At 42.5% G+C, this 14,956-nt stretch overlaps 1 protein-coding gene across 1 annotated transcript; it reads right to left on the minus strand.

Annotated features, from left to right (window-relative positions):
- Positions 1 to 1,078: 1,078 nt before the first annotated feature.
- Positions 1,079 to 11,871, minus strand: LAMP5 (lysosomal associated membrane protein family member 5). Its single transcript, XM_066594513.1, has 6 exons — positions 11,105 to 11,871; positions 10,748 to 10,920; positions 10,320 to 10,451; positions 9,863 to 9,968; positions 6,857 to 7,045; positions 1,079 to 2,730 (listed from the first exon to the last, which is right to left on the minus strand). The coding sequence occupies exons 1-6, from the start codon at positions 11,160 to 11,162 to the stop codon at positions 2,552 to 2,554; spliced, it is 837 nt and encodes a 278-aa protein (XP_066450610.1). The 5' UTR covers positions 11,163 to 11,871; the 3' UTR covers positions 1,079 to 2,551.
- Between the last annotated feature and the right edge of the window lie 3,085 nt (positions 11,872 to 14,956).

Raw genomic sequence — 14,956 nt, forward strand, 5'->3', positions numbered from 1 at the left:
TCGAAACGAACCCTCGAGCATCGCAAAAATTTCGTCCCGAGTAACGAGCACCCGAGCATTTTGGTGCTCGCTCATCTCTACTCACGATCTGAAGGTTGCAGGTTCAATCCCCGCATGATTGACCCAGCCTTCTATCCTTCTGAGGTTGGTAAAATGAGTACCCAGCTTGCTGGGGTGTAAAAGATGACTGGGGAAGGCAATGGCAAACCACCCCGCAGTCTGGCAAGAAAATGTCACAATGTGATGTCACCCAAGGAGTCAGTCATGACTCCTTGGGTGACTTTACCTATACTATACCAACCAAGAGGTGGTATAAAGTAGAAAACTGTATCAAATGTGCATCAAAAATATGCCAAGTCTATCATACACCATGGAACACTGTGATAGGCTTGGCATATCTTCAGATGTGCACCACCCTCTGGCAGGAGTAAAGGGTAATTCCCTGGCTGAACAGATCCATCTTATGACAGAACCAAACAGCACTGAATGGAACCCATTGACTACAATGGGATCTGTTAGTTTTCTGCTCAGCTGCGTGGCATTTACTGCATGCAGAGCGTTCTCTTCCGGTATTTTGTGCCAGAGGTTCCAACGCAGATGTGAACCTACTCTCACTAACTTAATGCTGTCTATGTATTAAACTAGACAACATTAGTAAATCTGCCCCATTGTGTTTAACCCTTTCCAATCCAATTTGCATCCTGGTTTTCCTAGGGGCCTTACTCTTTTTCTGCTCTTATACAACGGCGCTATCTGCTGGCTAAAGCCAATACTACATGAGGTGACACGTTGGATAGGCTCCGACAGCAGAGAGGCTGGCAATATACAGTAAGAGAACCCCGACGGACATTTTCCAACATCGGAGCTGTACAGCCTTAAATCATAATGTCTTCAGAGGTCAGACAGTGGATTGGAAAGGGTTACGTCTTTCTACATCTAACTAGTTTTTCCCTGCTCTAACTGTATAGACTTCATATTCTCACAAAAGGAAGTCATTTCCAGGAAATACATGTTATTGACCCAAACAGGCATTTGCTTTCCAGAAGAAAGAAGGAGATGCATAGTAGCTAAAGCTGTATTTTACAGTGGGATGCCATAATGTAAAGGATAGCACAATAACACAGCATGCAGCATGCCTCCATGCGTAGAAACTGGTGCAGCTGGAGTGGAGCAGTGGCAGATGACAACTGATGGGCTGTGATGTTTCCAGTGGAAGTTACAAAATAAGGGTACAGACCACCGCTCCACTTCATCCTTGCACTGGTTTTTACATCTGAGGCTCATAGGATTTTTTTTGTTTCTAAGCAAAATAAATTGTCATTACATTAAAAAGTCTATTTTCTGAAGAGAAACACTCAGCGTCCATCTGCAGTAGAAAAGCATTTGACAATTTTTGGTGTTTACAATTGTCCATAAAAACCTTGTGTAAAGCGGAATATTATTTAACAATATTTATAGGTTTTCTGACTTAGATTTGAAGATTTTATCAGCAGCTAACATGCATAGTTTCTGTATCGGAGCTCCACAACAATGGATGTATTCATGGCATTCGATATGTAAGATGGTTATCTTCTAAAATATTAGTAAGAATTCGATTTGAACAAAAAAGGAATTTGAAAAAAAACCCACTTAAACTGGCATGGATTCTGCACTGGAAGTCTTAGGCCTCATGCGCACAGCCATATTATGGCTCAGTACAATTTCTTGCAGCGTACCATGGTGCCACAGTACCCGGGTTGGGAATCACTGCCATAACGGCATCTATGAGTATATATGGCACCATACTCTACTGTACCTCTGCATGTCTCCAATATCATATGTGTCATGTTCCATTAGATCCCATATCAAAATGACCCTCTAGTTTCAAGAATTCTGTCCCAGGACTGGAGGGGTTGGGTTATACTACCTGCACTTGTTCTTCTCTGCCATCCATCTGATCTACTGGTTCTGGTCCCGGTTGCAGTCATCCAGGAGGGCTATTGCAATTTTCAATCCAGCATTGATCTCTGATTGGTCAGTGCTGATCATGTGAGCAGTTCTGGTCAATCAGAGAGCAGGTATAGTGCACAGGTAGTCTAACACTATCAATGCACTTTGGGCATTAGGTAGTCTAATATTGTGTCGGCTGTCTTGGACAGCCGAAAATGGGACCTGAAACTAGAAGATTGGACAGACTTCACAGAAGAACCGCTACAGATAATATTCCACCTAAAACTGGAAGGTAGCTTTAAGATATTCTTCTCTCAGTAATATGATTCCCCCACAGAGTTATCATATCCCAACACATGGAGTGCCTACAGCTCCATAGTACCATAGAGACCCTATGTACCCCCATACAGGGTTGTGCATCCATGTTTGCCGTGTGCATGAGGCTTAAAGCATATGATTGGTTTCCAGTGCAGTAAAAGTTAACACTACCTGCACATCACGGCTAAAGGAAGAAATGTTTGTAGGATACAGCTTGACGGAAGACAGTGGAAGGAATATCAGGAAAGTGCTATTGGCTTTTCTACCTGATAATCAATGTGCTTTGCATTTAATAAGTCTTTGTCTATCCCATGTGCTTATATAGAGATCTGTCTCGTGGAATTTGCACTTGGTTGGCAGTCATTTTATGGTGCACATGATATACCGCCAGGATGATCACAATGGCCACTCCCAAGGTTAGGCCTAAAATTAGAGGTAATGTCTCTTCCAGTTGTTTTCTCTGGTCTGTAAGGCATTTGTACTCTGGAACAGGAAAGGAAACAGCGGTAAGTAAAATCTTGTTATTCTCTACACTTCAACTTTAATCAACTGCAGTGCAAAATCAGGAGGAAAATTAGGAAGTAGAGGAGTTATCTCATAACAGATACTGGAGGCGTATTGTTAGGGGAAGTTAGGAAGATTGATGCCTTCAAACTTGGGTGCTGGATGAAATTTCTACGAATTCCTTGGATGCCAAGGTCATAAACAAAACAGTCCTAGATCGCATTAAACCAAAGTTTTCATTGAAGGGCAAAATTTAGGGTTCCTCCCAGGCTGCAGTTTGGCACGGTTTACGGGGCGTCACGGGCATTGCAGCCAATAGCAGAGCTCAGCGATCGAGGTGAGTATATGCTTATTTACTATGTTAGAGCATGGGAAGGTGGATTTACAGATATTCTACAACTGGGACAACCCCTTTAAGGTAGCAGATAATGGATCAGATAGAATTATACTGATTCATTTTCCATAACTGTCATAGAAGTGAAGTAAGTGCATTTCACAAGTTTCAGAATCAGTATACAGTAGATCTTTGGGACATGCTTTTTTATGTAACTCCCATTCACTTATGGAAACAGTATAGCGCAGGGTACTTGGCCATTTCTATAAACCCGTTACCCAGCTTGGATGCTGTAATTAGCAGGAGGGGGTGAGGTGGGTTGGGGTCAGGTCGGGAGACCCTTGTGGAGATAGATACAGTTCCTGGAGGTCAGCCCCCATCTATTAGACATATATGGCATATCCTGTCGATATGCTATAAATATACTGCAACTTAGGCTATACTTACCACCTGCATGATGTGTAATATCCTTTTACAAAATATCAATGCCGATACCTACACTATCTAATTAGTCACTTGTCTTTTGAGCCTGATATAACATTAAGAGTTTACCCTGTAGAAGAGGTAATGGCATTGAAATGGATTGTACAAATTGTTTTTTTTTCCTCAACATGTTCCCCGTGCAAGAATATAACAAGCAGGCAGATACTCACCTCTGCCTGCTTCTCGCTGTGCCCAGCGTTGCTGATCTGGGTCTACTGTCTGACTCCCAACAAACTGACTGCAGCCTGTACAACAAACACTGGGTATGGAGGACCGAGCAGTGGCATGGGAGATGTAGGGAGCCGGGAGAGGTGAACATATGTTATATTGTTGCATGGGCAACATGTTTTAGGAAAAAAAACATCTTGCACAAAATCTTTATAGGGTATGTACACTCTTGCAACCAATTTGGGTCTGAAAGTATCCTATCTTGTTGTATCTACAGAACCTGTGAAGATCTGTGTGTCTCCATATTTATAGACAACTAGCAAATGCTATTTCTTGTTGGTGATGCAGCAAGCCGGATGCAATCAGAAAGTCAAGCCAAGATGATGTCACATTGTCAGCCTTTGCCACATGCGCCCTATCATTCAGCGCTGGGTACTGATGTTTTTTTCCTGTCACTGCAGAAGGTCCCTCGGGTGTTGTCTGTCAGTGTAAAATGTGCCCTTCTTCAATATACCCTGTGATGTATCTAATGATAGGTCAACAGGGAGGTGTTTCCCTTAGCCAGCCAATCAGCCATAATGGAAGTGTATTTATTTTGGGCCCGCCTCTACATGGGTGCCGGTTATTGTCCTACCTGAGGTGTTGGGTGAGGCAGCGGACTCCTGTCAGTATCTGCTGCTATTTCTTTTGCGTTGGGTTAATTTATTTCTACCAAATACTGTGTTCTATGCATTGCTATTTCCATCCGCATTAAACATTTTCCTATCCTCCATCTATGGACAGACTAGTCACCCTAGGTTTCTGATCAGGAGCCGACCCTATTGGGGCGATCACCCTGCTTCTAGACAGGGTTTGCCATACCAAAGTTGGTTAGTGATAGCGTTCCCATCCCAATATTTCTGTTACTGTTATTTGCCTTAGTTTGTTTTCAAGCATTTTGGGGATATATGTCTATATTGGTCCATTGTGGACAATAATTACGTCTTGATCTTGGTGGTGTTTGAGGGGCGCTGTACTTGTGTCCTGCCCAAATGTAGCAGTTGGGTTACACATTGGAGAAGTGGACACATGAAAAGTAGGATGGCCACACAATCAGACATACAGTCCTTCTTAGTACTTTGTGTGCATGGAGGCAGAGAAATATTCTTTGCTACTTTAAAATGCATTTAGGGGGACTACTAAAAAGTTATTATATTTATCATATCAATGAATCAACTATACAGGGTTATTACATGTGATCTGCCTGATTTGAACGCCTCATAACTCCCATTTAATGACACCCAGATAGAGAAGTTTGATATCAATAAAAACAGAAACTCAAAAATTTAGCAAAACTGACAGTTGGACGTCCTTGTTGCCCATAGCCACCAATCACAGTGCAGATTTTGTTTCTCAAGCTGCTGAGGTAAAATGAAAGCTGCGCTGTGATTGGTTGCTACAGGCAACAGGGACAGTTTTACTGTTAGACAGTTTTGCTGAATGAGGCTCAAAAAGTTTTATTCTGCCATAGTCATCGCTAGGAGGATATGAGACAAAATGGCTGCCAACGAAGACAGGAGAGTATCTACCAGTCTGTTATTATTGTAGAATGTCATTTTCAAACAAAGTTTAGTGAAGATCTCCCAAGCGGGTGCACAATTTGTGAGCGGTACTCCAAATTTACAGAAAAAGGTTACATCTGTAGGCGAAAATCATCCGTCCGTCCACCAGTAAGCGTGGAAACAGTGGAGCGTGTCCGGGCAAGTTTCACATAAAGCCCTTAGAAATCCACCATCGGAGCAAGCAGAGAACTGGACGTCCTGCCGACATCCCGCCAACTGTGCGGAAGATTCTGTGCAAACGTCTGCGATGTTACCCTCTATCCAGAGATGTAACGTGAAGCTCCTGGGCCACAGTGCAAAACCTGTAACAGGGCGCCCAACTATAATGCTTTATTCATAGTACTGGGCTCCCTATATGGAGAAGAGAGACCCTAAGGCCCCTAAGGCTCCTGGGCCCAGGTGCAACTGCATCCCCTGCATCCTCTATAGTTACACTCCTGTCTCTATCCCTGAAACCGAACGAAAAAGAGTGGCAATGTTATTTCTATGAGAGTATACAAACCCTAATGGAAAGCAATGTCTTCATGGCATCTTTACTGTTTAGTGATGAAGCCGCCTTCCAACTTTTGGGCTCAGTTAACAAACATAATCTCAGAATCTGGGGTTGGGAAAACCTACCGGTCTACGTGGAGAATATGCGTGACTTCCCCAAGGTGAATGTGTTTTGTGCTATAACCTGCTGGACAGTGCCCGGCCCCTTCTTTTCCCACAATGAAACAATCCCGGGGTTTTCGTGCCTGAATGCTACAGATATGACTTCCACAGCTGGAACAGGTTTCATCTTCCAACAGGACGGAGTGTCCCCAACCCATATTTTCACAATGAAGTCAGAAGCCACTCAGTAGGCGACTACCGAACTACCCAATAGGCGACTAACAGGTGATTTTTCTTCCTCAGGGCGGTATTAAAGACAGAGTCTACATGCCCCCCATACCACCCACCATGCATGATCTGCGGCATCCCAGAAGTCAATCGTGTATGGCAGGAACTTGACTATTGGCTCCATATGTGTTGAGTGACAAATGGGGCTCACAGTGATCACCTCTGATGTGGAGAACATGTTTGATGATGAACAACAGAACTTTCTGAGTTTCTGGCTGTCATTAAATGGGAATTAGGAGGGGTTCAAATAAGGAATGATCATTTGTAATAACCCGGTATTATTTAATTTTGCATGGGCTTTTTTAACATTGTCAACTCTGAATGAAATTGTTCTGCCAAAATTTAGCTCCAACTTTTTATTTTGGCTATTAGTAACAATGAATAGTAACTGTCTCTTTATGGTGAGTTCTCTTATAGTTTAATATATACAAATGCTCAAATCAGATATTATGAAGCAATTTCTGAGATAACTAGAACATTGGTTACATCTAGCCAACTCTTACAACACATAGCTGCTGCAGAGACTACAAGTGTCCCTACTTCTCCCATTACTGTGCAGAACAGGAGGGCATGCAATGTGTAGAAGGTCACCGGGTGCAACAATAATCAGATTAATGTTAAAAGCTGTATACTTTACCTTCACTGTATACAAAGTCGCTCTTAATATCAAATGGTTGAATGTGGACTTCAGACAAGTATACGACCACAGTCTTCTTCTGGTCAGTGGAGGTCAGGCTGACTTTCTCAGAGGCTTCACATTCGTATGACATTCCAATCGGTGTGACCATGAGAGATAGGTGATGGCGACTGGCAGTGTGCTTCCCAGCTAAGAAGAATAACCTGATATTAATAATTATGTACAAACCAGAAATATAATGACACAATGCATAAAAAGGATTCCAGGAATAGTGCCCATAGCATTTAAACATTTTTATAGTTAAAAAACATCCATTTTCAGACCCTAGGGCCGGGCTCACATAGGCGTATTACGCAGGCTCCGTGTGCCCATGTGATACGCGGTAACTCGCAGGCAATCAATTACATTGCCTCACACATTTCCGATCAGGTTAGCATGTCAGAATTGCGTAATACACGAGTGCAAAAAAAATGTTCTATTTTGCTGCGTGTACATATACGCGAGATAGAGCCCATTATTCTCTATGGGCGTGTATATATGCTCACCCATATACTATAATGCTCGGCTGTTCATGCTAGAAAATTGTGTGCATGGACGATTTCCCGTGAGCTTCATTAGCGGTTTCTTGTCCATTTACACGGGCGGGTGCAATGTTTTGCAGAAAAAATGCGCTGCTGATCGGAATTCCCTCGGTTGGCAGAAATCCTCCTAATGACTTTCTAATGCCTAAATAGTGGCACCTGTAATCTTTTCCCTGCGTTGGATGCTGCTAAACTGCCTCCCCCTCCCTATTTTGCATCTCCCAGAGGAGTTAATGGAGTCTCCAGCGTTTTTCGGTCCAAAGATAGGGCAAGGCCTATCTTTTTCTGCAGCATGAATTGTTGGTTGCTGAGTTCAGTTGCTTATGTGCTATTTTTTTCGGTCGGACATGTTTCAGATGGTCGGGATTTTTTTGCGCGGCTCACTTAGCCTCGTCTATATGGTCGTGTGAATGAGGCCTTAGGCTGTATGCACACAGATGATCTTTTTCTTTCAATTTTAGGACCCCAAAAAATCAGACCGAAATTGCACAAAAATACAGTTTGAAAAATGAAGAATGTCCTCTCCTTGTTCAATTCTCGGATGAGATTAGGACATGTAATGGGCAGCGTCCACCACATTGGACGGCACACGGACAGGCTGTCTGATGCGAGTTGCGCCTGAGGATCTCTGGCGCAATTTGCAGTCATTTGTGTGCATACAGCCTTACATTGAAGTGACGGCATCTTCTATGCTCTAACTTATCATTGTGGAAAACTTCTTAAAAGTGTAAACTTGCCACAGTCACTGGCGGGAGGTCACTGAATACGGATTTTGAAGGAGTTGTCCAGTTATGAAATATTGATGACCTATTCATTAACCAGCTGTTCTCTGGGCTGCTGCTCTCATGCACTGAGCTGATTTCTGCAGAAAATAGAAATATTTGTTCCCACTTCAGTGGCCAGGCTTGGCATTGCAGGCCATTCACTTTAAGGGCAATTTTGTACGCGCAAAATCCCTTGCACCAGCTGCAGAGATTAGAACCCATTGATTTCAATGGGTTCCTTTACATAACATGTTTTTGCGCCCAATTTTTGCGTGCGTGAAAATATGTGACGTGCTTTATTTTGCGCACTCAAGGCACCATGAGGCTTTATGAGGTGCGCATGAAATTGCACACTGAACCGCGCAATTTGCGGGGACTCATTAGGCTGCCCAGCCGGTTTAATCACGGTGTGGCTGTGTCCCGCGCAGATGCGAACAAGCCCGGCAGCGTAGAAAAGTACAGTAGAAAGCGCGGATACATGCACATTAGCCTGTGATAGCGCTCCCTTCACAGCGCTATCACACCATGCTATCACAAGCGTGTCTATACCTACGCTCGTCTGCAGGAGTCCTCAATGGGAACATTGCCTGTAATACCAAGCCTGGCCACTGTAGTGGGAACGGAGCTTACTACACACATCAGCTCAGTGTATAAGTGCATTGGCCAAGCAAACAGCTGATTGGCAGGATTACTGGGTGGCAGACCCCCACAGATCTACTACTGATGGCCTATCCAGCGGATAGGCCATCAATAGTTTACAACTGGACAGCGCTCATTGAACTGAATGGGAGCTGTGACTACTGTATGTATAAGAAAACGGGATTCATGGACCTTATAAAACGTATATGCCAGTTGTCTGGTTTACAGTAATTGACATTCCCTGTATCCCTGTGCATTATTGTTGGATCAGGAGGGTGATCACAATTGAAGGAAGCAATTTCAATAGTAATACAATAAAAGGGGATTGTTGGTTAAGCAACCTCCTCATATATCCTGGCAGCCTTGCATAAGGACGTTCCTACACTTCAAGGCATTTTATAAAGATTCTTGCGCCATTTGTATCTATATGCATCCATAAATCCTTCCTTGGATACCAGGGGATACAGGGATGTAGCTTTAGACGTAGCAAGGGTAGCACTGAGGACATAGAAGAAGGCAGCACTACTATAGCACATGGGGGTCCCTGTTACTCACTATGGATTCTACTCTAACATTAAACTTAAACTATCAGTATTATTTAGCAATTGGGCAATTCTTATTTTCCCAATATAAGTCATAAGGCCCAGATGGGAGCGCTTGGGGCAGAAAGCAAGCAATGTACTCAGCACTGAATGAACATCTGTTGGTGGCACATCCGCAGTCAACTGAACAAAATGACTCAGCTACTGCAGATCCTTCTCTTCTGACCACATTAGCGTTCCCTTAGTTACTCTTCTGGAGATAATACATAAATTGTGGGTTTCTACAAATTAAATAGGTTTCTCTCCCTTTGCAGAAAATCGAAGTGTTTTCAGGCCACGTTGTACATTGCACCATACAGTACATAGTAAATACAATGCAGCAAGCTCCCGGTCCCTTGCTGTGTCCTAGAGTAGGCAAACGTGATTGGAGTTTGGACAATGAAAACGATAGCGTATGCCGCAGTGGCTGCAAATACTCACGTCTTGCACCATTTTTGAAGTTTGTGCGGTCGGATAAGTCATATATGAATTGGATTTTATTCAGTTTCCAGCTTCTTCCATTGGATCTTGGAGAATCTTGTCCATCCTATGAATGATATAAATCATAGCTGAAGCTGTTGATAACCATAGTCAATCCTACCCAAACACTGAAATGATAGAACAAGCAATTATATTGATTGGTTGTGGTGAATTATCCAATAACAGATGTAGCAGAGCTACAGGAATTTAACTCTTTTACGCACTCCAAAGATTTACCTGCATTTAACATCATAAGAACCCAATGACAAACTCAGCCCTGCTATAGCAGCAAACTTCTAGCAGAGAAAGGATTTACACAGCGTTAATTCTATGGAAGAATCTTACAGCTAGAGCAATAGTAATTCATATAAATAATGATAGGTTGTGTTATGATAGCAGCATAGATTATATTAGTTACCTTAACGAAGAATAATTTCAGTGTGCAGGACTTGTCTGCCCATGTCAAATGCAGTTCAGACTCATTATTCCAACATTTCCCTTTTATTTCTGTATCTCTGGGCAGAAGGATATTAGCTTCTTCCGGATTCCACTGAAACACATAAATCATCACCATCATAGTGCTATGGGGCTCACTTGAAAATTACAATACTATGTATTACTCCCACCATGCACATTGCATGCATTCACTGAAGACCTGGGAGGGAAGTGTTATATACTAAGATATCCTCATACATCTGCATATAGGATTAGTAATCCAGTCATGAGATCTTATTGTGCCTTAGCTCCCTTTATTGCCCTTACGGATGATACTAGAGAACAAAGAAAAGTTTTCACATCCAGTTATTCCAGTCCTAGTAATTAATGCATCCATAATAGACTACTTACATCTACTTCATTGCTGGAGGGGACCTCATAAGGAACAAGGATCTTAGCTGAGAATTCTGCCATAAGACAGGTTGTCCCATTTTCTCGAATTGCAAATATATTTTTCTCAGGATTGCTAGATAGCCCTGAGAGATTCTCAACTTCTTGCTCTGCCCTGTTAGGACCAATAATGTCTGCGGAACAAAGAAGACACATCATTCACTGCTACAGCACACACTGCAGTCTTATCAGCAACCTTACTGCATACCTTACTACGTTTCCCATAGAGCTACAACCTAATGCTGCTCAGAACAATGCAGGGTACAATACATGAATAGCTAACCCTCGACAGTAGTTTCAGCAAATCTGAATACTTACATGCAAGAAGAAGGAGTACCTGCAGTCCCAGGACTTGCAAGGAGATACAGAAATCCATGCTTGAGAAGACTTTTTGCAGTTCCCTAAGAAATCCTGCTAGTTATCCAGCAGGGCTGTGAAGAAGCAGGTTGTGTACTGCGCAGTGCTAGCTCACAATCATCCAGCCCTCAGTCTTGTACAGTTTCCAATGTGATTCACTTGGATCTCTATGGGCAGAAAAAGTGATTGCTGCTAAAGTGCTGAAGTAACCATAGACTCACAGAGGATTGCAGTCCAAGGTGTAGAACATAAGAGGCTGAAGAGGGTTAAATATCTACAGCAAGGTGCTAACAATGGTTAGAGCTCAATAGAGATGTGCAGCAGATAATCTCTGTCCAAGGTGCTGAAGTAGATCTCTAAAAACACAGGTGATCACTATCATTCTTCTGAAGGTTAGATCTCTGTAGATACTGTTTATCACTGTCCAATCTGCTGAAGGAGGTGAAATCTCTCTCTATATAAGGATATGTGATCACAGTCCAATCTGCTGAAGGAGGTTAGATCTTTATAGGGGCTCTGCAATCTACTGAAGGAGAATAGATCTGTTTAGATACAAGTGATCGCTGTTTGATCTGCTGAAGGAAGTTAGATCTCTACAGATACAAGTGACCACTGTGCAAGGTGTAAGGTTTGATCTCTAAAGAGACAAGTGATCTCTATGCAAGTTTTGAAGAATGATGTAGCTCTGCAGTTACAAGTGATCACTGTTCAATGTACTTAAGAAGGTCAGATCTGTGCATATACAAGTGAACTTTGTCTGAACTGCTGAAACAAGGTTAGATCTCTGTAGATACAAGTGATGTCTGTTCAATCTGCTGCAGGAGGTTAGTTTTCTGAAGATATAGGGATATAAGTGATTTCTGTTCAATCTGTTGAATTAGGTTTGAGCTCTATAGGTATAAGTGAATGTGTGGAATCTACTGAAGGAGATTAGACTCCTTATCTATATATACAAGTGATCACTGTTCAAGGTGCTGAGTTAGATCTCTAAAAACACAAAGTAATCTTTGCCAGTCTTCTGGAGAAGGTTAGACACTGTTTATCACTATCCAATCTACTGAAGGAGGTTAGATCTCTATAGACACAAATGATCTTTGTCCCATATGATGGAGGTTAGATCTTTGTAGATACAATGGATCTCTGTTCCATGTGCTGGAGGTTAGATCTCTATAGATACAGGTGATCTCTGTCCCATGTGATGGAGGTCAGATCCTTTTAGATACACGTGATCTATGTCCCATCTGCTGGAGATTAGATGTCTGCAGATACAAGTGATCTCTGTCCCATCTGCTGGAGATTAGATCTTTATAGATACAACGAATCTCTATCCAATCTGCTGGAGATTAGATGTCTGCAAATACAAGTGATCTCTGTCCCATTTACTGGAGATTAGTTCTCTTTAGATACAAGGGATCTCTGTTCCATGTGCTGGAGGTTAGAGCTCTATAGATACAGGTGATCTCTGTCCCATGTGATGGAGGTCAGATCCTTTTAGATACACGTGATCTATGTCCCATCTGCTGGAGATTAGATGTCTGCAGATACAAGTGATCTCTGTCCCATCTACTGGAGATTAGATCTTTATAGATACAATGAATCTCTATCCAATCTGCTGGAGGTTAGACCTCTGTAGATACAAGCAATCTCTGTCCCATCTGCTGGAGGCTAGATCTCTGTAGATACAAGTGATCTCTGTCCCAACTGCTAGAGGTTAGATATCAATAGATATAAGTGATCTCTGTCCCATCTGCTGGAGATTAGATCTCTGTAGATACACGTGATCTCTGTCCTATCTGCTGGAGATAAAATCTCTTTAGATACAGGCAAGCTCTGTCCCATCTGCTGGAGGTTAGATCTCTGTAGATACAAGTAATCTTTGTCCCATATGATGGAGGCTAGATCTCTGTAGATACAAGCAATCTCTGTCCCATTTGATGGTGGTTAGATCTCTATAGATATAAGGGATCTCTATCCTATCTGCTGGAAATTAGATCTGTGTAGATACAAGTGATCTCTGTCCCATCTGCTGTAGGTTTAGCTCTCTATAGTCTCTGTTGACCGCTGTCTGAGGTGCTGATATAGCCTCACATCCCCGTAGATGGCTGTTCTCTGTCCGAGGTGCTGATGTTGTGTGCGCAGCGGGCTCAGATCTCCTCTGTATGCCGTGGGAACATTTTAAAAGAAGAATAGTGTTACCAAAGACCCCCTGTGTTCTGACTTCACACACTCTACATCATCACATGCTTTTCAGAGCATTGCCATTGTCTACACCAGGCTATTACAATAAGCTGCGAATCCTATTTGTTGCTCTGATGACTAGAGTCCAAAGGGGAACATAAAAAGAAATAGTATTGTGCCTATATCAACGCGTCAGCTGCATGAAAATATGTCGAACGCTGCATGGTGTCTATATGATGAGTGTGAGTCAGTGATTGTAATGAGTCACATGTACAGTTCTTAGTCAGCTTTGGAGTTAGTCAAGCACAGAAATGAATTAGAATTGGTGCAGGAAAGGCGTTCAATACTTACCACGTATTACAGGAGAAAAGACTGCATGTCTGAAGACGGAGAAAAATGATAATTGAGTCTAACACCCCCATATATAAGGTGAGATGAAGATGTTCCAGGCAACCAGCAGGATTATTCTGGAGGTGTACTGTGGAGGTGTGCAAATATTCGTTTTTGTGCTATCACTTAAATCACTTGTTGACAACCTATCACTTGACAATTGGTGATTGAGTGTTGTGATTACTGCTCCCTAATGATGTGGCAACTAATTAATCTTCCTTCAGTTTACTTCACTGCATCATGTTTCCTGTGCATCCCACCAAAGTACCAAGAAACCCCTCAGCTTAGTTACAGCATGGAAAAGCAATGACTATTTGCAAGGGCTTATCAAAGAAGTGTTAGAGGTAAATATTAATGACTGCGTGTTTCCTCCTCTCTTCACACCATTAATATATTCTGAACCTTACTCAGAATATCACAGCTTACAGAAAAGAAGCACAATTCTTACAGAATGCATAAAATTATGCTGTAATCCAACGGGTGTTTAATTTTTGTAAATTTGTTAAATACTGCAGGCCAATATTCCTTTTTACTGACTTCACTAATGGGCTGCACATATATCTCTTTAAGGTGGTGGCTTGGCTGACTACTGACAGCCAGGCTCCTGCTCTAACCTCCATGAGCGAAGAAACCACTTACATGCCACAATCAATAGTAACCGCAGCATGTAAGCAGATGACACCAGGAGGGAGTCTTCTTGTCTCCCATTGGCATTCAGCAATGTGATTGCAAAGTACCAATGGCTTACCAAGGCAGTTGGAGGTCCGACAAAGGCCTCTATTTCAGCCATGTAGTTTCATAGGAATAGTAGAATGAACTACATAAGTAATGCAGTCTACTAACCTAGCGACTGAACTAACACATCTTCAATGCACCTTAGGCCTCTTTCACATGGGCGCCGTTTTCATGCAGAATAGGTGCATTAAAAAACCTGTCTATTAGAACGAATGGTTTCATATAGACGCGTTCAGGTGGAGGAATTTTAACCCTTTGCAATCCAATTTTGGATTCAGGGTTTCCTAGGGGGCTTTATCTTTCTGCCATTTTACAATGGTGCCATCTGCTGGCTAGAGCCAGTACTGCAGTATGTGACAAGCTGGAAAGGCCCCGACAACAGAGCGGCCAGTAATATACAGTAAGAATACCCTGCCAGACGTCTTCCGACATTGGAGCTGTACAGGCTTCAATCAGAATGTCTTTAGAGATCAGACAGTGGATTGGAAAGGGTTAAATGCGCAATGCCTG

The sequence above is a fragment of the Eleutherodactylus coqui genome, chromosome 3 (genome assembly GCF_035609145.1).
Source record: "Eleutherodactylus coqui strain aEleCoq1 chromosome 3, aEleCoq1.hap1, whole genome shotgun sequence".
Classification (NCBI taxonomy): Eukaryota; Metazoa; Chordata; class Amphibia; order Anura; family Eleutherodactylidae; genus Eleutherodactylus; species Eleutherodactylus coqui.